This window comes from Squalius cephalus (genome assembly GCF_949319135.1).
Source record: "Squalius cephalus genome assembly, chromosome: 19".
In the NCBI taxonomy this organism is placed as follows: domain Eukaryota; kingdom Metazoa; phylum Chordata; class Actinopteri; order Cypriniformes; family Leuciscidae; genus Squalius; species Squalius cephalus.
The window spans coordinates 12,281,198-12,308,332 of NC_137140.1; the positions used below are offsets into that span (position 1 = coordinate 12,281,198).

Genomic DNA, 27,135 nt, shown 5'->3' on the forward strand with positions numbered 1-27,135 from the left:
AACTCCCAACGGGCATGGAATGCCCTTGGCAGTATAAGCCAGCGCTATGGCGTCAACTATCCATCTGGATAGACTTTGTTTCGAAACAGCCATTCCTTTGGAACGTCCGCTGAACGAGACAAAGAGCTGCTCTGTCTGTCTGAAGACAGCAGAGCGGGACATATAAGCTCTTAAAGCCCAAACAGGGCAAAGAAAACTCGAGTCCCCTTCCTCACTCGATGCCGGCAGGGCAGCCAGGGAAATAACCTGAGCCCGAAAAGGCGTGTTGAGGGATTTCGGCACATAGCCGTGCTTAGGTTTGAGTATGACTTTAGAGTCATTAGGACCAAACTCCAAGCACGCCGGGCTCACAGAGAGCGCGTGCAGATCGCCTATGCGCGTCACTGAAGCGAGAGCCATCAAAAACACTGTTTTGAAAGACAAATGTTTGAGGCTAATAGACTGGATAGGCTCGAAAGGGGCACCTTTCATGGCCGCCAGGACCGTAGAAAGGTCCCACATAGGGACTGAAGGAGGTCTGGGTGGATTCAGTCTCCTAGCTCCCCTGAGGAAGCGGATGACTAAATCATTCCTTCCCAGTGACTGACCCAGCGTTGAACCGGAGAACGCTGAAATAGCCGCCACATACACTTTGAGCGTGGAAGGGGATCTGCCCTTATCCAACAGCTCTTGTAGGAAGGAGAGAACCTCCGTTACCTCACATTCGAGGGGTGAAAGGCTCCGAGCTGTACACCAGCCGGAGAAAACCGACCACTTCGAAGCATAAAGCCGCCGAGTCGACGGCGCTCTAGCCTGAGTGATGGTATTCACGACTCCCTCTGCGAGACCAACGGGTATCCGTTGAGCGCCCACACATGAAGGGACCACAGTTCCGGGTGTGGGTGCCAAATCGAGCCCCCGGCCTGCGAGAGGAGATCTCTCCTCAACGGCAGTGGCCATGGAGCGATATCTGCCAACTGCATCAGAACTGGGAACCATGTCTGGTTCTCCCAGAACGGAGCTACAAGCAGCACTGGGCATTTTGTTTTCCTGACCCGTTCCAACACCTGTGGCAGGAGGGAGACGGGGGGAAAAGTGTATAACGGGCAGCGCGGCCACCTTCGGGACAGCGCGCTGTCGGTCTTTGAAAAGAACGCGGGGCAGTGCGCGTTTTCGTGGGACGCGAATAGGTCCACCTCCGCTCTGCCGAATCTCTCCCACAACAGCCGTACTGTTTGTGGGTGTAGAGACCATTCGCCCGGGGGAACATTGTTCCTGGACAGTCTGTCTGGGCCCACATTCTGAAGCCCAGGTACATGCACTGCTCTCAGCGAGCGTAAGTTGTGCTGAGCCCATAATAGGAGGCGTTTCGCCAGCCTGTACAGGGATATGGATTTCAGACCGCCCTGGCGATTTATGTAGGACACCACAGCCATGTTGTCCGAACGGACTATGACGTGCTCGTCCTTGATGTGGGGACAAAAACGCGTCATCGCGTTGTGCACTGCCAGCATTTCTAGGCAGTTTATGTGTTGGAGCTTTTCTCGTTCCGACCACAGGCCGAAGAACGGTCTGCCTTCGAGCAGCGCTCCCCATCCCGAGGTGGATGCGTCTGTCGACACCATCCTCACTCTCGAGGAAGTCCCCAGGCTTACACCTGATCGGTACCAGTCGTCCGCCATCCAAGGCGCCAGGGCTGAAACACAGCTCTGATCGACCTTGAGGCGTAATCGACCGGTCACCCGCGCTTTCAACCAGAACTGCAGCGGGCGCATGCGGAGCAAGCCCAGCCGGAGAACTGACGATGCTGAGGCCATGAGACCCAGCATCCTTTGAAACTTCCTGAGCGGGGTGAAAGCGCCGCGGCGGAAAGATCTCGCCGCGCGCTGAATGAGCAACACGCGCTGTGGTGACAGCCGCGCTGTCATAGACTGAGTCCAGAACGACGCCCAGAAACAAAATCGTTTGACTGGGGTTCAATGAACTCTTTGTCCAGTTGACCGTGATACCAAGATTCTCGAGGTGATCGAGTAAAATGGTTCTGTGCTCCACAAGCTGTGATCGTGATTGAGCTAGGATCAGCCAGTCGTCCAAATAGTTCAGCACTCGCATGCCTCTGAGTCTGAGAGGAGCGAGCGCTGCGTCCATGCATTTCGTAAATGTACGAGGTGCCAGGGACAAGCCGAATGGCAGGACTGTATACTGGTATGTCTGACCCTCGAAGGCGAATCTCAAGTATCGCCTGTGACGTGACGCTATCTGTATTTGAAAATACGCGTCCTTCAGATCTATCGACATGAACCAGTCTTCTCGGCGAACATGCGCGAGAATTTTGCTGGTTGTGAGCATTTTGAAACTGCGTTTCACTAATACTCTGTTCAGCCGTCTTAGATCCAGTATGGGTCTGATACCGCCGTCCTTTTTGGGGACTAGAAAGTATCTGCTGTATAGCCCCCCTTCGCTTAGAGCTGGGGGAACGCGCTCTATCGCCCCTTTGCTTATCAGTTTTGATATTTCGGCTCGAAGTAGGTGTGCTACTTCCAACGAAACCGTAGTTTCGACGCGCGCTATGAAGCGGGGAGGGCGTCGACAAAACTGTAGCGAGAAGCCTCTCTTTATAATGCCTAGCACCCAGTCCGAAACCCCTGGAAGCGCTGCCCATGCTTCTGCATGGCTGGCTAGGGGCTGGATACGGAGCGCGCTCTGTTCGCCGTGCGACAGAGGCGCTTCGGGGGATAAAAACATAGGCGTTATGCCTGTGGCATTTGAGGCGGGGCGCGCGCTTAATACAGCGGGCGGAACGCTCGCCCTCGACCTTACTACAGTGCTTAGCTGAGTGATGGAGGACTGAGAAAGTCTCATAGGACTCATGTGAGCGAGTAGATGTGGGCTGGGAGCGGGCACATTTACTGCTTTGGGCGCGCTGTCTGCCTGAGCAGAGCGCGCGCTCACAGGTCTCGTTTTTACAGAGAGCCTGTGATCTGTTAGACATAGTGTTCGTGGGCACTGGGAAGTGGGCACTTTCACTATGTTGGAAGCGCAATCGACCTGAGTCGATTTTATGTGCGCGAGCCCTAAGTGTAGGGCTGTGCTTGTGTGTAGTGATGGGCACTGAGGAGTGGGCATCGACACTACATTTATAGCACCATCGGCCGTGGCCGGGCAGAATGCCTGCGCTCGACCCCGCTGCGGTGTTTAACCGAGCAAGGGAGGGCTGGGCGAGTCCCGTAGGACATATAATGGCCGTTAGTAAGTGTGGGCGCGGGAGAGCGGGCACAATTACTGCAATGAGTGCACTGTCCAGTGTGAATGCACACAGGTTTCGTCTTTACAGAAACCACAAGGCATGCAGAACATAGTGTTTGTGGGCACTAGGCAGTGGGCACGTTCACTATGTTGTGTGCGTGATCGACCCGAGTCGAATATATGAGCGCGGGCCCTGTGTGAAGGGCTGTGCTAATGTGTAGGGATGGGCACAAGCAGTGGGCATCTTCTGTACACATATAGCATCATCGGCCGTGGCCGAGACTTCGCTCGTGGGCTGCAAAAACAAACACGTCTGCAGTTGCCTCTCGGGGAACAAACAGAGTGATTTGCATTCGGCGGCATAAATATTTTCTGCCGGCAGACCCGGGATTCGAACTCGGATCCCCCGCGCGAGAGCCTAATAATCTACCACTGGACCACAGTGAAGATACATAGACAAAGTCAGCGCGAGTATTATCCACACTAGCGTTTGCTTGCAGGCATGTACCACGTGCTCGTGGGCTGCGAAAACAAACACGTCTGCAGTTGCCTCTCGGGGAACAAACAGAGTGATTTGCATTCGGCGGCATAATATTTTCTGCCGGCACACCCGGGATTTGAACTCGGATCCCCCGCGCGAGAGTCTAATAATCTACCACTGGACCACAGTGAGGATACATAGACAAAGTCAGCGCGAGTATTATCCACACTGGCGTTTGCTTGCAGGCATGCGAGTAAGCACGACATGCAATACTAACATTTTCAGATGCCTGAAATATGCCAGAATGTGAGAAGAGTGGATATCGCCCGGTTTCAGCGGGGCTGAAACACTCCATTCTCCTTTCGCCAGTGACGCACGGGAACCGTAGAAACGGCGTTCGGTTGCAGGCAAGCGGGTACTACGCGCTCGCTGGCTGCAAAATGCATCTCCGAAGTCGCCTTCAGGGGACTGACAGAGCGAAGCATTGGCGGCATAAAAATATATGCCGCTAGACCGGGATTAGAACTCCGGTCTCCCATGCGGAAAACCTATAATTCCGCCACTGAGCCACAGGGGGATATAGGCTTTGAATGTGAGAAGAGTGGATATTGCCCAGTTTCAGCGGGGCTGAAAACACTCCATTCTCCTTTCGCCAGTGACGCACGGGAACCGTAGAAACGGTGTTCGGTTGCAGGCAAGCGGGTACTACACGCTTGCTGGCTGCAAAATGCATCTCTGCAGTCGCCTTCAGGGGACTGACAGAGTGAAGCATTGGCGGCAAAGGCGGCGTCAACATGTATTCTTCGGCGTTTGCTGGCAGGCAAGCGTGCTATAACAGACTCACTTGCTGAAATAATATTTCCAGTCGCCGAACAGGGAACTGAGAAATATGAGAGACAAGAGGTGAGACCGACCAACGGTGGGACTGAGAACACTCTTTTCTCCTTCGCCGGTGAATGACGCGTGCGGAGGCAGGGTAGCTTTTCTTGTAACGTAAAGAAAAACTAATCCCGCCGTCCGCTTCCAGGAAGGGCAGCCTCGGAAAGGATGCCTGGCGAGTCCTCAGAGTCACCGTAGGCAATTGGCTCGGAGTGAGGGCGTTTCGCCGTCAGCGAGCGCGAGCGCTGCATGAGAAGGCGTCTTGAAAAAGACGCAGCTCTTTTAGGGGTGAGTGTTGCAGCGAACACACACACACACACAGAAAACAGAGCAATATAGCAATAAAGGATATAGGCGTCGGAAAGCGCAGCAGGTACGGCTGTAGAAGGCGGCGTTGGCCAGCGGCTTCGAGGGCTCGTCCCGCTGAAGTGCTTGCTTCGAACGACGCTTGCTTCCGTGATCCAGCGATGCGTGCGCTTCGCTGAAGAGATTAAAATCAAGTGAATCAGCCTTCTCGAGCTCCTTTTATAGAGGTAAGCCACGCCCGTTTCGGCGGGAAGTGGCGAGGAGGGCGCGAAGCGCCCTCATTGGCCTGACGTCATCTCAGGCCTCGCTCGATAGGCTTATGCAGTTGCCGCAGAGCAGCCAATGAGCGAGCAAGCCGTCTCGCCATAGCTGACTGCTGCTGCCGCAACGCGTTTTACATATATGAAAATTAAAGGATAATTTTTTGCTTCAGTGTTTCGTGAAAAGAGACTTTTCCCGTAGCGTTTTGATAAAACGCAGTACGAGAGAACTCTCGTAAGAGAACTGAAAATAAAGCATCTCTTATTTATGTGCGGACGCACGAGCGCGAGGGTGCGCGCGGCAAAAATGTCGTCATTGTGGTGTGGGCGGTCATGCGCGTTGGGTGTGCAAGGCCACATTTTGCTTGGCGGTGTGCAGTGCACGGCTTTTAGCGCACGGCTCCGCATCCGAAGACGCACGACTTCGAGCCGAATCTGGCCGAGCATGTACATCTCACAGCACCGGCACCCAGTTCTTGCGTCTAAATTAGTTGCTTACATTAACAAAATGAGCCTACAATAGCAGACATCAGCCCTTTAAATAAAAATAAATGGCCATGTTTTATAAAAAGGTTCACAAAACTAAATAAAAATGTTTAGAAATTATGTAAGATAACGTTAATTTAGTTGTAGGTTACGTTCTCATATCCATTTTTTTTTTCTAATGTCACAAGGAATAATCTGGTTTACTGCTTTACACGATTATTTTGCTGTGTGGTTTTGGTGTACTAAAGTGTTGTTTTACTAAAATAAACATTCACGAGTGTAGCCTACCTTACTTCAAACCGCTGATTCCTGATGGTTTAGAGGACAATTACACCCTGTCACACCCTGTCGTTTCAAAGAATATACACCGGCGAGCGCTAAGTATAAATGCCTCGTCCATTTGGGGAGGCGCGCGCACGGTCAGTGGAGGCTCGTGCTGCGGAGGCAGGCGAAAGTATAAACCATAGACAGTATAAGAAGGTATAAACAAACCTAGCTTAAGGCGGGGCTACAGATTAGGTGTCCCTAAAGAACCCGCGTATCTAACAGTAGTTCCGCATTACATTAATTAATTTGCACGCGAGTTTTATTTATTTTTATACCGTATTCTCCGTGTAAATTCATGTACCGAACCGTGACGCCCGTACCGATTCGGTTCAATACGAATACATGTACCGTTCCACCCCTAGTTAATACCTTGGAGAATGTAAAGAAATTGAAAGTAAAATCAAGTCATTTTCACTTTTTACCATGCTGCTTTATTTAACATTTTCACTTGCCCACAAGTGATAGGGTTAGGAGCAGGCTTCACTCTATGTTTTTTTAGATTTTCAGAGTGCTGGCCTTATATAACACATATGAAACAAAGTAAAGAGGCCGCACTATGCATATAAAACGTTTATTTTGCACAAACGCGTTTCGGCGTGTGCCTTCTTCAGTGTGCACACTGAAGAAGGCACACGCCGAAACGCGTTTGTGCAAAATAAACGTTTTATATGCATAGTGCGGCCTCTTTACTTTGTTTCACTTGCCCACAAGGCAATAGCACAATGGCAACGCTCTGACAAACCTCTGCTAGAGTTTTAATGGATTTTTTGCACCCACATTTGAACCCGACTGTGTTAAACACACCGCATACTCAAGAACATCAACGCAAATGCTCAGCTTACATTAATGTACAGAGGCGGACAGAGTACACAGCTTCATTACTTGAGTAAAAGTACAGATACCCCTTGCTAAATTTTACTCAAGTACAAGTAAAAGTACTACAGTCAGATGTCTACTTAAGTAAAAGTACTAAAGTACTTGTTTTTAAAAGTACTTGAGTATCAAGAGTACAAGAGTACATTTTCTAAATATTGCATTACTACTGCCACAGTGCTTACATTGGTAAACACAGCAAACACTTGAAGCGAAAACTATCATTAACTTGTTCAGAAAATTGAAATAGTCTGGCGAGGTGGGGCCACGGCTTGGCACATTCCCGGGATGCGATATTTTTTTCCCAGGATGGTAGGGGAAGACTCATGAATATTCATTAGGGAAGTCATCCCTGATTGGTCTGATGACCTACCCCTAACCCCACCCCTAAACCTACCCGTCACTGGGGGTCTTATGACCTCCATAACCCCGCCCCTAAACCTACCCGTCACTGGGGTTAAGACCAATCAGGGATGACTTCCCTAATGAATGTTCATGAGTCTTCCCCTACCATCCTGGGAAAAAAAATATCGCTCCCAGGATGGACCTGCTGCGTCTTCATCCATTGTTTCGTCCATGGTTTCTTCTCTTATCTAAATCTGACCATGGAGTTGACTTTGGCGGAAAGCTGAAGGTGATTGCTGATAGGCTGTCCCAATCAGTGGCGCCTGCACAATCCAATCACATTTGAGAGGGTTTCCGAGATGTTTCTTTTTTCCTTTTCCTTTTTTTTTTTTTTTTTAGAAGAAGAAGTAATGGGTACTCACAGTTATGGATAGAAATGTAGTGGAGTAAAGAGTACAATATTTGCCTCTCAAATGTACTTGAGTAAAGTCATGAGTACTCCCCAAAAATGATACTCGAGTAAAGTACAGATCCCTCAAAATTGTACTTAAGTACTGTACTCAAGTAAATGTACTCAGTTACTGTCCGGCTCTGTTAATGTGTAATATCAGAAAAGAAAATTCAGCTAACAATTGTGTGTACATGTGAGTTTCTCTTTTTTTCATCAATCAAATCACAGGGTTCCAGACTGCGACCAAATATGCGACCATTTTATTGAGAATGTGCGAGTTCAAATTGTATGTGGTGGCATTTGTGCGAGTGCATGGTCATGTTTTTTGTCCCGCCAAAGTCTTATTTGATCGGTGAGTAAAGTAGATGAACTGCCGCTTGTGACAGGGCGCATGTTTAACTGAAAGAACGAGCAGAGAGAGAGAGAGAGCCGGTCGCGCGCGCAGACACACTCGGTCTCTCTCGCGCACTGTCGCTCGCTTTTTCTTTTTTCCTTTTTTTTAATTAATTTTTTTTTTAGAAGAAGTAACGGGTACTCACGGTTATGGATAGAAATGTAGCGGAGTAAAGAGTACAATATTTGCCTCTCAAATGTACTTGAGTAAAGTCATGAGTACTCCCCAAAAATGATACTCGAGTAAAGTACAGATCCCTCAAAATTGTACTTAAGTACTGTACTCAAGTAAATGTACTCCGTTACTGTCCGGCTCTGGCACACACTACACAACCTTGAGGGGTCCAGACTCTTCCAGTGCAGCAGCGCCGTTGGAATTCTCGTTCCCTATAGACCTTATGTAGCCCTGCCCCTTTTCAGCGCTGCGCTTGTTGTCTTTTGTCTTCCGGTTTGTATTTCCACAGCGATCTTAAGAATTTATGAATGAACTGCCCGTTTTAAAATCTTCCCGGTCTACTGACATATGTTAAAACATCTGCTTTAAACATTACAATGCTCGTGATAACTTTCGTTAACTCTACAATAAGTAAATCCACTTCACCAGCTAATTACTTTTCCACAGCGATGCCATAGAAATATACAGAGCTACCGCTAAAATGGAAGTTCAAAGACAACATTCTAAAGATGGCTGCGCGCATTTTTCTTTGGCGCATAAGGTCTACAGGGCTTTAAATCAAGCGCAGCATTGAGAGTAGCTTTTGAAAGGGAACGTCTCAGGTTACTTGACTGTAACCCTGCTCCCTGAAAAAGCGGGAATGAGATGCTGTGCTTCATTGCCGCACTGAGGGCGTGTTCAGGACGTTCTTCAGAAAAAACAACCTGATGAGCACACCTGTCACACATCTATTTATAGCCTCTGAAATGCGCATTCTGATTTCATCATCAGAGGTTATTTAAAGCCAAATTCTTTGGTGTGTTTGCCACATGTGTTCACAAACCGGTCAAACAAAGACGTTCTTCCCCATAATACGTTTTTATGTAGGTAATATTTGTTTTCCCTTAACTCACAAAACAGATCAATAAGAGCATTATTTCAAAGAAACATTGTGCCTTTGCCTTATATTTACTCATAATGGAATCGTTTGACAGACAATATTGTTTGGAAAAAGGTTTGGCTTATACCTAAACAATAATTACAAAGTCCAAGAGGTATCATTTAAAATTATACATAATATTTACCCAGTGAAACATTACTTTATCAAATTCAAAGGAGATATTGATTTTAATTGCACTTTTTGTGATGGTTGCCCTGAAACGGTGGTTCATTTGTTTAGGCACTGCACATTCATAAGACCATTTTGGCAAAATGTTTGTGGTTTTATTACAAATAATATTGATGGTCAATTTGTGTTATGGAAACATTTATTAGTTGGTCTTTTGGAGAACTGTAGAGACAAGCGCAGTCAGGTTTATATAATACGTTTTCTTTATTATTTAAAATTCCATGTTCACAAATGTAAGTTTCACTGTAAAAACAAAAAAAAAACCCTGTTTTATATATTTCAGGAAATAAATGGAACTGTCAGGGTATTGCAGGTTGAAGACGAGGAGACAGGATTTCAATACATCTGGTTTATTCACAAACACAGATTACAGGAATACTCAGGAACTTAAGAAACTCAGGAATACGACATTCAACACTGACCTTGACACTTCAGTGACCGACCAAGACTGAAGGAACACACAGAGCTTAAATACACAAGGAAACAGATCAGGGAAATATGACACAGCTGGGGCAAAACAAATGAGATAACTAAATGGTGAGTGAGAGGTGATTAACAGGGCACAGGTGAGACAGATGAATTAATGATGAACTGAATACAAATCACAAAAAGTCCAAACAGAAACGTGACAGTACTCCCCCCTCCCAGAAGGCGCGTCCTCTCGTCTCAAAACATCAATGGGGAGGGGGGGGGTGGGCGTCCTGAAGCCCTACCCGGGTGGGTCAGGAACCAGGGACCAGGAGGCAGGGATCAGGGGCTTCAGGACGTCACTGATGGACCAGGGGTACTAGGGCGGAGATGACCCTTCGGGTGGCCATGGCGGAGATGACCCTTGGGGTGGCCATGGCGGAGATGTTTTTTCAGGTGGCCATGACGGAGACGACCCTTCAGGCGGGCATGGCGGAGACGACTCGTCAGGCGGCCATGGTGGAGACAACCCTTCGGGAGCTGGCTGATCAGGAGACCATGGCGGCGCGGCCTCCATGGTCCAATCGTGGGACCTACTGCCCCCCCCCCCACCCCCAAAAAAAAAAATTCTTGGGGACAGCTACGGAGTCATAGGCTGGAGCAGGCACCGGCTCAGAAACATACACCGGCTCAGGAACAAACACCGGCTCAGGAGGAACAGACACCGGCTCAGGAACAGACACGTCGGCGGCCATCTCTGGTGAGGGCTGAGGTTCTGGTATGCCGGCGGCCATCTCTGGTGAGGGCTGAGGTTCTGGGATGGAGACAGGCTCAGGGCTGGGCAGAACCAGTGGTGGAAAAGTCTCTGTGCTGGACGGGACCAGCAGCGAAGGAAGCTCTGGACTGGACGAGACCAGCGGTGAAGAAAGCTCTTGACTGGACGGAACCAGCGGCGAAGGCGGCTCTGGGCTGGACAGGACCAGCGGCGAAGGCGGCCCTGGGCTGGACAGGACCAGCGATGAAGAGGGGTTTGAGCTGGGCAGGACCAGCGGCGAAGAGGGCTTTGAGCTGGGCAGGACCAGCGGCGAAGAGGGCTTTGAGCTGGGCAGGACCATCACAGACTCTGGCTCGGCGGACATGACGCTCTCAGTCTTAGGCTCGGCGGGCATGACGCTCTCAGTCTCAGGCTCGACTGGACTGCCGTGAAGTGCAGGCTCGGCTGGACCGGCGTGAAGTGCAGGCTCGGCTGGACTGAAGGTGGAAACGTGACTCAGGAGAGGATGGAGCTGAGGTAGCCGACAGGGAGGCATGTGCGGCCCAGACACACATAATAGCAGCAACATACAGGGAAAGGGTAGCCTCTTCAACCTCAACAGAACAGACATGAAGAGCAGACTGCAGCGAATGATGGCTCTGGGTCAGCTGTGCAGGCATCAGGCTCTGGATCAGCTGTGCATGCGACTGGCCCTGGATCAGCTGGGCAGGCGACTGGCTCTGGATCAGCTGGGCCGATGAGAGGAGGGAGATCGGAGAAGTCATCATCCCTGGAGATAAGCTCAGTTGTGCAGATGACTGGCTCAGGTTCTGGCTTTACTGGGCAGGCGACTAGAGACTTGACTGGGAGATCCAACGGGATGTGGAGATCGGGCTGGACGAGAGGGTCAGGCTGGATGAGAGGATCGTCCACGACTCCCACTGTGAGGGAAGAGCCACACACCCACAGGGTGCGGTCGATGAACTCAGTGAAGGGGAGATGAAGATCATCCAACAACATCTGTTCAAGTGGACTGCTCAACCCGCTCCAAAACACCATCTTTAGAATTTCAAGATCTTTACTCACATCTTGATAGTAGACGAGGAATTTTTCCACATACTCCTCCAAAGACAACTTCCCTTGCTCCATGTTTAGTTTTTTTGGGTCGGTCGTTCTGTCAGGGTATTGCAGGTTGAAGACGAGGAGACAGGATTTCAATACATCTGGTTTATTCACAAACACAGATTACAGGAGTACTCAGGAATACAATGACATTCAACACTGACCTTGACACTTCAACAACCGACCAAGACTGAAGGAACACACAGGGCTTAAATACACAAGGAAACAGATCAGGGAAATATGACACAGCTGGGTCAAAACAAACGAGATAACTAAATGAGGTGATTAACAGGGCACAGGTGAGACAGATGAATTAATGATGAACTGAATACAAATCACAAAAACAGTCCAAACACAAACAGAAACTTGACAGGAACATTATATTGACTCAATAAAATTTTTTATAAAACAAAAAGCAGTTAAAACTTTAAAATGTGTAATATTTCAATATCTTTATTTAGATCTACAATAAGCCCCCTCTAGTGTGCAATTGTTTGTTACATTTATGTCTGTTCTTGTATTTTCAAATATCTGTAAAATGATTTTCTGTTAATAATAATAATAATAATAATAAAAAAACATCTCTCTAATAAAGTTTTGATGGATGAAGATTGCAATCAAGGTGAAGACAATTGCGGAGACGTACAGGAGTCGTACAGTAAGCACACGCGAGTCTGTTATATTGATGTGCAAACGATGGACAGACCTCTCGATGCACAGACACAGTTCATTAAAGTTGTTTACGCACACAATCAGGATAATGTTGATTTGATGTGTATGTTGCTGTGTTTAGGTATTCTGAATGGATCCGTGTACTGTAGTAGGTATATGCAGTCAGGTTTTTTTTTTTTTTGGCATCTCCATGTGGTCCTGTTCGGTATTGCAACTTGACTTGTCTAAAATGTAAACAAGCCATTTGCTGTTGCACTGTACACATAAACTATACACTGTGAATTCTGGAAAAAAAATTCTGTAATGTTTTTTTTCATGGGTGCTTTGGTGTGCATACATTTATGAATTTCATGGACTCCATATTTGATTTGTTTTTTTGATGTCCTTTTGGAGTGTACTTTTTTGGAAAAACACTTAAATTTACCTCGAAAAAAGTTAGCAGAAATCAGTTTTGTGAGAATCACCTTTCAATCTGATGGTTTACTTTGCTGGATATAGCAAGTATTAAACAAGATAAATTATTATTATTTTTTTTCATTCATAAGCTCCTTCATCACAGAGCTCAGGACAGGATTTTGTGTTGTCTCTGCTCTCCAGTCAAATGAGAATTGCTAAGCTAGCATTAAAATGAATTTTAGGAGTTGGCATGTTATTATTATCCTTGATCTGAAGTGAAGGTAAACAGATTTGGCTTGCTGTCCATAATTGAGGGCTGGAGATCAAGATGCAACCCAAGTACCCCCTGGATTTACTTAAATAATATTTACAATAACTAGAGCCCTGTTTATACCTGGTATTAAGATGTGTTTTGGACGATCGGATCACAAGTGGGCGACGCTAAATACAGGTGGAAAAAGTGTAAAAAGTTTTGAGCTTGTCCTCTTTCGACCACGCATTCAAAAACGCATTCGACCAGATTGCTTTCGCAGTGGAAACGCTCATGTGGTTGACTGCATTCGAACAGCCACTAAAGACCACCTACTGAACTGCGTATTCATTGTGGGACGTGTTATTGGGAAACACGCTTGTCAGATGGCATTTAAACTTGACTGAAACAAAGGGACCCAAAGACGCTCCCCTCGAAGTAATCAGGACAGAAGCGGTCGAAGGTGGACAAACGAGACGAATTAAAATGCCAGGTTTAAATGGATATGTCTCCCTTGTCCACTTGTGATCTATTCGACCAAAACATATCTTAATACCAAGTGGAAACATGGGCTAAATGTAAGGAAGAGTTGGGGTGAAAGAGGAACTGGGTTGCTGGAAAAATTGTTGCAAGAGTTTAGATGCATGCTTGCTCTAGCATTGTGATTTGTTGGATTAAATGAACATGCTCCTACAGAACTTATAGCGCCATTCTTAAAATGATGTTTCATAAACAAAGTTAGGGAGGAGCACGTTCAAATAATCAATCCAATCAACTTGTCATCAAACAATTACCATGTCTACCCTATCAGCATGAGAGGAAGCATATATATATATATATTCACTCTGTCAGCTCGCCTAACATTCCTTGACAGTTTTCAGCATCCCTCCACCACCCCGACTCCTCACTCTTGGCTTATTCTTTCACAGCCAGGAATACGGGGGGAGTACTCTGGGTTCGGGCCGAATACCGAGCCTGGAGCCCTCTCCTCAGACAGCATGCCAAATACGCATTTATTCTATCTGACTTATTTGTAAGTGTGAACTCGTGAATATAACACTGAAATGTATACCTACATTGAGTATGGGCTTGTTGCATTGTGCGCAGTGAGGTGAGTACAGGGTGAAGTAGTCGGGCTCACAGTATGGTCGACCATCTTTCTCAAAGAAATTACAATTGCCAAGCTCACACTCACACTCAGAGCAAACAAAATGCTCCGGATGCCAAACACGTCCCAGAGCTGTTACCACCTAAGAGATATAAGAAGAAGATGCATTTTTTAAATAACAATCGTTATTTAAATGAGAAGTGCACATAAACACAGTAAAACATTGACCATCCACTTTTTTGTTGTATCTCATTCACTTTTCTCCAGGCATTAAAACAAAATTCAATAAAGAGTTCTAAGCCATGAATCATACCAACTAGCTCAAAGATGAAATGCAAACATTACAAACTATTTGAAGCAAATTTATGAAAACTGGAAAAAATAGGTATAAGAAAACTAAGTAAAGTCAATTACAATAAACGTAAAATACCATATATTTGTTTGTCACATTCAGTGTGGGCGGGGGTCTCTGCCGAGCTATTTTGGGAGCATTTCTTTTTCCATGGTTACAGTAACTTTGCTGACTAGTGGAACTCTCTTTGAGATTGTTGGTCTAGTGCAGGGTTCACCAATCTCGGTCCTGGAGGGCCGATGTCCTGCAGAGTTTAGCTCCAACCCCAATTAAACACACCTGAACCAGCTAATCAAGGTCTCACTAGGCATACTAGAAACTTTCAAACAGGTGTGTTGGAGCTGGTTGGAGCTAAACTCTGCAGGACAGCGGCCCTCCAGGACCGAGATTGGTGAACCCTGGTCTAGTGTATGTAATTTAATTTACTTGCTTCAATGTAATTTCATGTAAACCATTAAACTTAACTACAAAAGATAATGACAGGTTTATACGCATTATAGTCCTTCACGTCTATTGCGATCTCAAAATTCCGGCCAGTTGATCAAAATCGACTGCTGGCGGTAGATCCTTTTCCTATTTAGCACCAAAACTTTGGAACAGTCTTCCTAACATTGTCCACACTGAAGCAGACACACTCTGTCAGTTCAAAGCTAGATTAAAGACACATCTCTTTGACCTAGCATTTACATAATACATTATAGACTTCTATAATTCAATGTTAGGCTGCATAGATTAGGTCAGCCGGAACCGGGAACACTTCACATAAATCCTGATGTACTCGTTACATCATAAGAAGAATGGCATCTACGCTAATTTTAGTGTCTTTGTTTATCCCGAGGTTTTCCCGCAGCCTGCCGGATTCAGGCTGTATCCAGATCTGACGAAGGACCTTCGTCTGGGCCCGATGACAACGCAGTGCTGAAGTGCCAACTAGTCTCTTCCTATGGAGGATCCCTTTACCACTCTACAGATAAAGCGTTGTCAGGAAAATTTGTTTCGTGTACGGTGTACCTACCCCGAAGTGACAAAATAAAATAAAATTCTGTATCAAAATTTATAAGGAAAGACCAGTACTTTGTTTACGCTTGGTTTGTAGGGAATTACAAACCTGCGCACATATATTCAAACGCACATAACTATAGAACCAATTCTTAATGCGCATGTCAACGCCATCAGCGTTTATCACAGGTTCGCGTTTAAAGTCTGTAGAGAGAATGGTGTCGTATTAGCGGCCCCTAATTTAATAACAAATGATCGTTGCGACGGAAGCGAATCAATCAAAACTAACTTTAGCTGGAAAATAACTTTATTAAAGAACCGCTATAAAGCCAAAACAATCTCTGTTACCTTAAATTATAAGCTTATCTCTGTAACGCTGCTTTGAAACAATCTACATTGTTAAAAGCGCTACATAAATGAAGATGACTTGACTTGACAGGTCTGTGTGGTGGATTTTAATTAATCAACGTTAATTAATCAACTAACATTTGTTTTTCTTGCAGGAATAACATTCATATGCTTTTAATGTGTCAAAACTCTTTGGGGAAAAACTTGTGATTTTGAGTATGTGTCTATGGGTAAAAATAACATAGTTATGGGAAGTGAAACTAGACAAGTCTGTTAGAACAAATTAAGTCATCTTTAAAACCTTGTTATATCACAAGTAATCACAAGTAATCACAAGATCAGAGTTTGCTTTACCTAGTGACAGAGGGGTTTGCATATGAAGAACCAATCAAATAGTGGGGAAATTATGTAATGCAGCATGACATTTATGCCATACCCTGATTCTATAAAAACTGTTGTATATGTGTTTTTCGGTGGGATTCTCAATGGAATTTGTCTGAGATCCTCCGGTCTTGCTTCTTGGGAGAGATTCCCTGAGAACTGCTCGGGAAGATCTCCTGGCCGTGATTAAAGCATTTAAAGGACATTTGCAGGTCTGTTTGTCAATTTATTCCTGCGCAGGAAGCTAAGTTAGAAAGAAAACTAGTTTAGGGAAATCGAGTCAGAAAGCTGGTGATCTATAAAGTGGGGACGTCAGGAACGAGACCCAAAAGATAGAGCCAGGTAGTCAGTTACAGGTGATCTATAAAGTGGGGACGTCAGGAACGAGACCCAAAAGATAGAGCCAGGTAATACAGGTGATCTATAAAGTGGGGACGTCTAGGACGAGACCCAAAAGATAGAGCCAGGTAATTAGGTTTAGGGAAAATATCCACGACATCTGTCTTTAAAATGTTTTAAAAAATCTGTTTTTCTATGGAGAAAATAAATTATACTTTAACTTACAGACCTAAATAAATACTTTGATAGTACCTCCAATAAGAAAACATTGAAACATTAAAAAAAAATTATGGCTATTGACCACAAGTTAAACTACTGATTAATTCAGGATTTATTAAAGAATTTTACCTGTCCTACAACTGGTTTCTGACAAGTGGAACAGTTTCCCTTAGAGGAGGTAGGCACTCCCTGTCTGCTCAGATCTGATTGGAGGAGACCCAACATACTGTCCAATGAGCTTCCAGAGGATGCAGGGGGTCGAGAAGCTGTTTGCTGTGTAGATGCCGCCACAGTTACTGCTGGCTGATACAAAAAACAAACAAAAAAAAAAACTCAATTACATAAAGAATATTAATATTTTTAAGTAAAGGTGAAGTGTAAATAAACTCTCTCCTAAAGCCTGATTTACGCTGCATGTCCACTGGCGTAGAATCAGTACAGCAAAGTGACCATTTTCAATTCATTTCTATGGGAGTTGAATTTCATGCTCACATGGTGAATTGTGGGACTGACAGTGGATCGGAGAAAGCACTGAGAGCAGTAAAAAGTGTAAGAGTGTAAAAAGGTTGGCCAGTTTTTATATTTTTATAAAAATATCAAGTGAAAAACACGGGTGACAGTCAATCGCTGTGAGGTTCACATAGTGATGTCTTGAGCATTTAAAAAAAAAAAAAGTGCAAGAGTTTATACTGTATTTGGTGCGTAAATCATATTGAATACACATTGGATGCTTTGTAGCTGTTGTATATATGATACATATTGCAGTTTGAATGCTTTCATTGTGATTATATTGGCTTGGTTTACAAAAGTACTGTATATCTTTACAGCATATCTTTACATGGGGCATTTAGAAACAAAGCTCGCCTCTTTGCAACTGTAATCTCTTGTATCTGTGATGATTATATTGTTTATACGATCATATATATAATGTGTTGGGAAAAAAACTTAAATTAAACACTCGCTACAGACACACCCCAAAGCAGAGACATTTGAGGATTTTCAGAGACACAGAGGAGTTTTGGTGCTCTAGTGGACATTCACTGTTATACTTGCTGCGTCTGCAAGTTTGGTTGGTTGTGCGAGTTGTGGAGTATGTAATTTGTGGAGTTGTGCATTGACTTTACAATTTTGTGTGGTTCTGCACATGCCATTTTTTTGTAACTTGAGCCAAAAGTAACTAAACAAACCAATGCATATCAGTACAAGGTCCTGCGTCTTCACGAAAGTCACGGAGGGGGCCCTTGTTCCCATTAGAGAACAGAGCATTCGCATCTTCAACTATCTCAACGACTGGCTCATACTGGCACACTCTCGAGATCAGTTATGCAAACACATGGACCGTGTGCTCAGTCACCTCAGCCAGTTGGGTCTTCAGGTCAACTGGGAAAAGAGCAAACTCTCCCCCGTGGAGAGGATCTCTTTTCTAGGTATGGAGTTGGATTAGATTGGACAGACAGCACGCCTCACAGAGGAACGCGCTCAGTCTGTGCTAAACTGCTTGAATACGTTCAAAGGCAGGACGGCGGTCCCACTGAATTTTTTTCAGAGGCTCCTGGGGCATATGGCAGTGGCGGAAGCGGTAACACCACTCAGGCTGCTCCATATGAGACCGCTTCAGCACTGGCTTCACGGCCGAGTCCCGAGATGGGCGAAGCAACGCGGCACTCACCGGGTGACAATCACACCTGTGTGCCACCAGACCTTCAGCCCGTGGTCAGACCCCTTGTTTCTGTGGGCAGGAGTGCCCTTGCAACAGGTGTCCAGGCATGCTGTGGTGTTCACAGATGCCTCTGCCACCGGCTGGGGTGCCACGTACAACGGGCATGCAGTGTCAGGGGTGTGGACGAGCCCCCAACTGCATTGGCACATCATCTGGTTCTCAGAACTCATGCTCCTCATGACAGCCCCTCCCTGGCCCCTTCCTCTGAGGAAGGACCTTCTTTCTAAGAGATGGGGCACCCAATGGCACCCAATCCTCCTTGGCCCCATTCCATACCCTCTTGGGACCTTGCCCTGATAATATTCAACAATATTATTTATCTGCCTTACTTAAGGTAGACGATGACACAATTCTCTTCTAGAAACAAACTTTGTTGTATTATTTTCATGTTCCCTTTCGTTGTCACTCCGAGTTACGTCGGATGACGACGAATGGGGTTTCGCTTAGAAATCCTATCACCTTCGAGTATATAAAACGAGCCAATGGCAAAGAAATGCCATGGGTCTGCGGAATTTGCATAGCGTAACTCCGCCCCACGCAGGGGGTATATAAGGAAGTGCGCGAGCAACATGCAGATATGTTTTCGCTTCGGAGCCAAGTTGATGTACTTCACTCCACAGCCAATCCTGAGTTCATCTCTTCATTCTCTTCGAGACGAGCCTCTCTCCAAGTGTTGGTGTGACAGCGAGTTCCAGCGAGTGCACATTCCCTGCTTATCTGCGCAGTGATTTGCCAGTGTTTGTGTGTTCTCTCCCTGGTCGCTTCAGCATTTGTGGAGAAATCTCCTTTCTAAAAGAGCTTGCACGTGGCACGTCTTTTTAAAGATGCCTCGCCCGTGCACTTCTGGTTGCGGTCTATTCATTTCTGACTCTGATGGGCACAATCACTGTCTTGTGTGTCTGGGCTTAGAGCACGCTAAGGCAGCGTTTGTGGATGAGTCATGTTCCCATTGCGGGAACATGCCCATCGCACGGTTACGGTCGAGACTCGATGACCTTCATGGTAGAGTCCCCTCATCCGCACCCCGATCTACGGGCTCCGCGAGAGCTAGTACTTCGGCTGGCGGCCAGGGTGACCTGAGGATTACGGTGTGGGACAAAGCGCCAACTATTCCACGCTCCACACCGTCCTCTAGCGCCGTGCAACCCGCGAGTGTTTCAAATGAGCCCGCAGTACAGTCCTCTGACTTGACGCGGGTCTCATTTGGCGCTCCAGAGGAAGATTCGATGTCGATCGCTGCATCACAGGGTGGGCAAGAGTCCTTGGGAAGTGAGGATTCGGCTGTGCTGCCACCTTCGGGTGTGCCAGCATTGCCCGAGTCTGATCCCGAGATGACTGCCATGCTTTCCCGGGCAGCCGCGGCCATTGGGCTTGAGTGGTCCGCACCACCTGGTCCAGTGCGCTCGCGGCTGGACGATTGGTTTTTGGGTGCCGCCGCTGATCCTTGTCAGCGCGCGACTCCAATGCCTTTCTTCCCGGATGTGCATGAGGAGGTCACGAGGTCCTGGAAGGCACCATTGTCTTCTCGTGATCGCTCGGCGACGTCCTCCGCCCTGCCTCCTCTCGATCAGGCGGCCGCCAAAGGGTACACTGGGGTTCCCCAGGTTGCGTGGTCTGTTGCGATGCAACTGTGTCCTCAGAGTGCTTCTTCCCTCGGTGACCCAAAGCACCCCTCCAAAGCCTGTAGGTTCTCGACTCCACCCTTGTGGCGAAGGCCTATAGAGCTGCGGGGCTGGCGGCCTCCTCACTGCATGCCATGGCGACACTCCAGGTCTACCAGGCCCAGATGTTGCGTGACATGCACGAGGGGAGGACTGACCCAGGACTCTTTGATGAGCTGCGTGCCGCCACCGACCTTGCTCTCCGAGCGACGAAGGTGACCGCACGCTCCCTGGGTCAGGTGATGTCCACTTGCGTGGTCCAGGAGAGACATCTGTGGCTCAACCTGGCCGATATGCGTGAGGCCGAGCGAACCCGTTTCCTCGACACTCCCATATCCCAGGCTGGCCTCTTCGGCGGGGCGGTTGAGGACTTTGCCCAGCAGTTCTCGACCGCCCAGAAGCAGACTGAGGCTCTCAAACACGTCCTGCCCCGACGGCCAGCTGCTGCCTCCACCCAGACGTCGGCACAGGTGCCTCAGTCTGCTCGCCACCGAGGGCGCCCTTCTACGGCTCCCGCCCCTCCCGCACGGCCCCAGCAGCAGCCTCCACCCGGGTCGCGTCGTGGAGGACGCCGTAGGAAGGCGCCACAGCCCTCTCCCGCCCCGTGCCCCGCTGAACGCCAGGCCAAGCGGCGCTCCTGAGAGGGGCTGCTCAGAGATGGCGTTGAGTTCTTCCCAGGAGACGGTAGCAGGGCCGCTCCTTCCCCCGGTGGAGGGCCGGGGGAGAATCCTTGGTTTTCCCCACCCCGCTGCTCGTCCCACGACAGGCAGCACCCTAATGTGGTTAAAGAAAGAACTCACTCCCCCATCTCTGAGCACACAGAGTGTCCGGATGACAGTGCGCGCCGCTCACGAGCCTCGCCACTCTCGTCCCCCTCTGTCTCCAGTTCCCTGCCAGAGCACGCCCCAGTGGGACGCTGGTCCTCCCCTGGCCTCCTCTGGCAGGACGCGGCTAATGACCGTGCCCCCGCACCGGGCCGCTATGCCACCCACGCCTGGGCCGGTCATTCCGCCTCGCTGCACCACCGAAGGTACGTCTGTGGTCCGTATGACCCCGCTGGTACAGTTCCTGGAAGCCTGGTTAGAGCTTCCCAGGGTGTCCCGCTGGGTCGCGAGGACCATCAGGCTCGGCTACGCGATTCAGTTCGCGCGGTCTCCTCCCCGCTTCAGGGGAGTCCGCTTCACTATGGTCGGTGGCAATGCCCCGGTTATGTGAGCTGAGGTCGCTACCTTACTGGCGAAGGGTGCGATCGAGACTGTCCCTCCAGCCGAAATGAGGTCCGGCTTTTACAGCCCCTACTTCATTGTACCGAAGAAATCCGGTGGGTTACGACCAATCCTTGACTTGCGCGTTTTGAACCGCTCCCTTCACAGGATGCCGTTCAAGATGCTCACTGCCAAACGCATTTTCGAGTGCATACGGCCGCAGGATTGGTTTGCAGCGATCGACCTGAAGGACGCCTACTTCCATGTCTCCATTCTTCCTCGACACACACCGTTTCTACGGTTTGCTTTCGAGGGGCAGGCATACCAGTACGCGGTTCTCCCTTTCGGGCTAGCCCTGTCTCCTCGCGTCTTCACGAAGGTCGTCAAGGCAGCCCTTGTTCCCCTCCGGGAACACGGGGTTCGCATCCTGAACTATCTCGACGACTGGCTGATTCTAGCTCACTCTCGAGATCAGGTTTGCGAACACAGGGACCTAGTGCTCCGGCACCTAGCTCGTCTGGGCCTTCGGGTCAACTGGGAGAAGAGCAAACTCTGCCCAGTGCAGAGGATCTCTTTTCTCGGTATGGAGATCGACTCGGTCGCCATGTGCGCGCAGCTTACGAGCGAGCACGCGCAGTCACTGCTGACTTGCCTTCGTCAGTTCGAGGGCAAGAGTGTGGTTCCACTGAAACTATTTCAGAGGCTCCTGGGGCATATGGCATCCGCAGCCGCAGTCACGCCGCTCGGGTTGCTTCATATGAGACCACTTCAGCTTTGGCTTCGCGATCGAGTCCCGAGGTGGGCATGGCACCACGGCACGTTCCGAGTTCCAGTGACTCCGACCTGCCGTCAGACCTTCACCCCGTGGTCGAACCTCAGTTTTATTCGGGCCGGAGTGCCCTTGGAACGAGTGTCCAGGCATGTTGTTGTGTCAACAGATGCCTCCACCACGGGCTGGGGCGCCATGTGCAATGGACATGCTGCCGCGGGCTCCTGGACAGGACCCCAGCGCCTTTGGCATGTCAATTGCCTCGAGTTGTTGGCGGTACGTCTTGCCCTGCACCGCTTCCATGCGTTGCTCAGGGGTCAACACGTACTAGTCCGATCGGACAATACCGCGACTGTAGCGTACATCAACCGTCAAGGTGGTCTGCGCTCCCGCCGTATGTCACAACTCGCCCGCCACCTCCTCATATGGAGTCAGAAGCATCTGAGGTCGCTTCGAGCCATTTATATCCCGGGAGACCTGAACCAGGCGGCCGACGAGCTGTCTCGGCTTCGGCCTCTCGCTGGAGATTGGCGACTCCATCCCCAGACGGTTCAGCTGATTTGGGATCAGTTCGGGGACGCACAGGTAGACCTGTTTGCCTCCCACGACTCGTCCCACTGCGGCCTGTTTTATTCCCTGACCGAGGGCACGCTCGGCACGGATGCACTGGCGCACAGCGGGCCACGGGGCCTCCGCAAGTATGCGTTTCCCCCAGTGAGCCTTCTTGCGCAGACTTTGCGCAAGATCAGGGAGGACGAGGAGCAGGTAATTTTGGTTGCCCCGTACTGGCCCAACCGCACCTGGTTCCCAGAACTAGTACTCCTCGCGACAGCACCTCCCTGGCCAATTCCCCTGAGGAAGGACCTGCTTTTTCAGGGACGGGGCACCTTATGGCACCCTCGTCCCGATCTTTGGAACCTCCATGTGTGGCTCCTGGACGGCACGAGGCAGGTTTGAGTACCCTACCACCAGCGGTGGTGGCTACCATCACTTCCGCTAGAGCATTGTCCACGAGACATGCCTATGCGTTGAAGTGGAACCTTTTCGTCAACTGGTGTTCTTCTAAAAATCTAGAACCCACGAAATGCCCCATCAGTGTCGTGCTTTCCTTCCTGCAAGAAGGTTTGGAGCGAAGGCTGTCTCCCTCCACCCTGAAAGTGTATGTTGCCGCCATTGCCGCACATCACGACGCAGTTGATGGTAAGTCCTTAGGAAAGCACGACCTGATCGTCAGGTTCCTGAGGGGAGCCAGGAGACTGAATCCTCCTCGTCCTCCCCTCGTACCCTCTTGGGACCTCTCAGTGGTTTTAACTGCCATGCAGAGTGCTCCCTTTGAGCCTCTGCAATCAGTGGAGCTTAAGTTCCTGTCAATGAAGACAGCGCTCCTGGTTGCATTGGCCTCCATCAAGAGGGTAGGGGACCTGCAGGCATTTTCGGTTGACGAAGCGTGCCTAGAATTCGGACTGGCTAACTCTCACGTGATCCTGAGACGGCACGGATATGTGCCTAAGGTTCCCACCACACCCTTTCGAGACCAGGTGGTGAACCTGCAAGCGCTGCCTTTGGAGGAGGCAGACCCAGCCTTGGCACTGCTCTGTCCAGTTTGCTCAGGTGTCTTCGCTTGCTCGCCATTCCTCTCCACGGACGGGATACGTGCGATATTCTCCTCAGGTGAGCCTAATAAGCCCTGAGTCTCCTCCAGCACTGACGACGTCAACGACAGAGTTATGCCACCGGCAGCTTTCGCGCTTGGCTAGGTGCCTCCATGTGCATGGTTCCCCTCCGGGTGACCCCCACATGTGTATTCCACTGTAAGCCTCTTTGAGCATGTGTCTTTCCCTTGGCAAGCCACCTTGCCACCCCTAGGGTTGAAATATTCCACCTGCGGCTGGACAGGCCCAGTGTTACTCCGTATGCAGCCCTTCGGGGTCATATGTGTATTCTAAGTCCCCTCCTTCGGGTTCGGCATGATTGCATATTTCCACTGGATATGCTTCCCAGTGTACCTTGGTATTCCTGTGTTAAGTAGGACTCCTTCATCCGTGCTAGTCTCACGACAGGGAGCTCAGACTTACGCAGGGCACTGGAAGACAGTCGAGAGGTGGCGTGATTACACTGGGAACCCCATTCGTCGTCATCCGACGTAACTCGGAGTGACAACGAAAGGGAACGTCTCAGTTACGTATGTAACCCTCGTTCCCTGAGTAGGGAACGGAGACGTTACGTCTCCCTGCCACTTCCGCTGTACCGCTGGAACGCCTGAGTTCAGTCTCGGCTCCTCAGCGAAGACATATCTGCATGTTGCTCGCGCACTTCCTTATATACCCCCTGCGTGGGGCGGAGTTACGCTATGCAAATTCCGCAGACCCATGGCATTTCTTTGCCATTGGCTCGTTTTATATACTCGAAGGTGATAGGATTTCTAAGCGAAACCCCATTCGTCGTCATCCGACGTAACGTCTCCGTTCCCTACTCAGGGAACGAGGGTTACATACGTAACTGAGACGTTATCACTATGAAGCTGCTTTGATACAATCTGCATTGTAAAAAGCGCTATATAAATAAAGATAACTTGACTTGACTTTCAGTTTCATTTGCGAGAGTTTGCTTGCTGAAGAGACACTTCAGGATGCTCCCTTCGAGCCTTTGCAGTCAGCAGACTTAAAGCTTCTGTCCTACACTGAACAGTCATACACTGTTCGCTCGTTGGCCAGAGGAGAACTGGTCCCGGCTGAGCCTGGTTTAGTTCCTGTTTGCTTGGTTTCCTTGGTTTCTGATTATGTCCTTTGTCACTATGGTTACTCAATGGTATATTGATTACATGCACCTCTGTCTCATTCGGTTCCTTATTAACTCTGTGTGTGTACATACTTGTTTAGTTTAGTTCTCATTCTGTTCATCATTTTCAACTAAAAACTTTGTATGCATTTTGGCTGTTCATTTACATGACAGTGGTGTTTTGGGGGCCTGAAAATTTTAACTTTTGGCCTGGAATGCATAGTACAGTGTTTTTTAGATGTTTTCCTGATCTGTGTGAATGGGGATCATTTTGCAACATTGTCGTCTGTACGTGAAAAACGCAAAAGAAAAATGATTCTATTTTTTAGTACATCTTTGTTGTGTAAATGTACCCTAATACTATGTAGGTTTGCATGTTCCTTATGCTCCTGAGCTTATACTCCTATCTGTATAAGTGAGAAATTGTAAATTAACACTCTTTCTACAAATAGATCCTGCCTCAACACTTCCTCACTCCTGCTGCAACCAACGCCTGACAATAGCAATACTCAGGGTGCGATCTGTGATAAAAGCAGAGGAGGGTATGTTTTTAAAACTTCTTTCATGAAAATAAATCACGAATTACAGTATGTATTTCGTGCAGCTGTTAAAGTAGATTTTTTTTTAATAGTTAATAATTAATAAAGGGAAGCCCCCTACTCTTACGTAAATCTGGAACTGCTCGTTAGGAGAGACTGTTTATGATTTATGGGGATTATAAAAAAAGGAGTGGGTGGATTTTCACAGTTATAGGCTGGTTGTTTACACACACTGTGGACAAACATTTGTGTTCAACCACCTTATAAAAGTGCTCGATTCTATGTCAGAACTGAACTGACGAATTGGGCTCTCACCTGAGAGCCTAATCACCTTAGAGCAGGGGTGGGCAAACTACGGCCCGCGGGCCACATACGCTGTTTAACGCTGTTTAGGCTGTTTAATCCGGTCCGTCGAGTATTTAAAAAATTGTCTTAAGATCGCATTCATTTTGCCTTTTTCTTGCAATACTTTGCGTTATATATATTATATTGCGCTGCATATTTGACAATCGGAATATCAGATATTTCATGCCATAGCTAACAAATGTAAAAAAGGAAAAATTACATAAAAGCAGATAATCGTTCATTCAGCGCTGTTGTGGCTGCGGTGTGTCACGTAACAAGCAATGACGCGTCACCATGGAAACCAAACAGACAGCAACTTAAGCGCATAGACTTGTTGCACGTTAATGTTTTTTCCTTTTTTGGAAACTCACAGAGAAAAAAAATGTTTAGTAACCGCTTGCACACCTGTTTAGTTTTTCCTTTGATTTGTCTGCTATTTAGTTTCTTTGCTCCTCTGGATTTGTGGATGTATCCTGACTGATTCCGTTTACCGACCTTTATTGCCCGGCTTTCGACTACGCTCCCCTGTCTGCCATTTAACGTTACAGAACCCGGTTTTGTTCATTAAATGTTCTGATCTGCCTTTGCTTTTTATGTTTTATTTTATTATTCTTAAAATAAATTTGTATATTCGTTTATTTCGTTTTTTTTTCCACAAATGTATGACTTTTGGAAGTGCAAATTGATTGCCATATGCAGTTTTAATAAAGTTGAATTAACGTAACCTTCTGCCATTTTTACTCTTCTAAGTGCACACTTGCAGGTGTTTTGTTTCTAATCTACTGTTAGGCCCATTAAATAATAATAAGGATAAACAATATTTAAAAAGTATAGGCTATAATTAAATAACATCTGACTAATTAAAAATTAACCTCAAAACATAACATGCTAAATGGGGGATATCTAGCATAAAAAATGTATTGTCAGAATGTCGTCTCTCAGGCCCGTCCACACTACTGTGTTTTAGTTTAGTTGTTGAATTTCGCGCAGACGTTGCCACAACGTAAATGTGTTTGCTCAGCCCGATCTCAATTAAAATGCGAATACCACGAATTGTAGGCTATTTGTAGTGCTTATGATGATGTATGCAGTTTTCGCGTGCATATGATACGCACTTTATGGCGTGTAATAGGCACGCACTCCGCACCCCTAATCCTAACCAAGGGGTTTACAGTGCGTAGCATATGCACGCAAAAAAACATTTTTGGTGTATAAATGGCACGAGAAATAAAATTCGTGGCATAGATACGCACTTTCATGAGATCGTGTTTCATAATCTGCTACTGGGCCGGCCCTCTGTCAAATTTTAAAACCAAGTGTGGCCCTTGAGCCAAAAAGTTTGCCCACCCCTGCCTTAGAGTGTAAACTAAACGAGCCAATGGACATTGGCATGCGAGATTTGCATCGTGCACTCCGCCCCGCGAAGTGGGTATGTAAGGAAGCACGCTTGCATTTGCACAT

General features: G+C 47.8%; 2 protein-coding genes across 3 annotated transcripts in view; both read right to left on the bottom strand.

Annotated features, from left to right (window-relative positions):
* The window catches only part of LOC307146792 (transforming growth factor beta-1-induced transcript 1 protein-like), a 141,286-nt gene that overhangs the window by 35,285 nt on the left and 78,866 nt on the right, over positions 1 to 27,135 (bottom strand). For both annotated transcript variants that reach the window (XM_079851082.1, XM_079851081.1), the window contains 2 exons: positions 16,787 to 16,960; positions 13,988 to 14,161 (listed from right to left, as the gene is read on the bottom strand). In XM_079851082.1, the coding sequence (XP_079707208.1) occupies positions 13,988 to 14,161; positions 16,787 to 16,960 (348 nt within the window). The remainder of the gene's footprint in view (positions 1 to 13,987; positions 14,162 to 16,786; positions 16,961 to 27,135) is intronic.
* On the bottom strand, positions 6,815 to 11,620 carry LOC307147406 (uncharacterized protein; the record flags this gene model as incomplete). Its single annotated transcript, XM_079852140.1, has 3 exons — positions 6,815 to 7,206; positions 7,257 to 11,112; positions 11,184 to 11,620. 2 exons carry the CDS (start codon positions 11,618 to 11,620, stop codon positions 10,311 to 10,313), a joined length of 1,239 nt encoding a protein of 412 aa, XP_079708266.1. The 3' UTR covers positions 6,815 to 7,206; positions 7,257 to 10,310.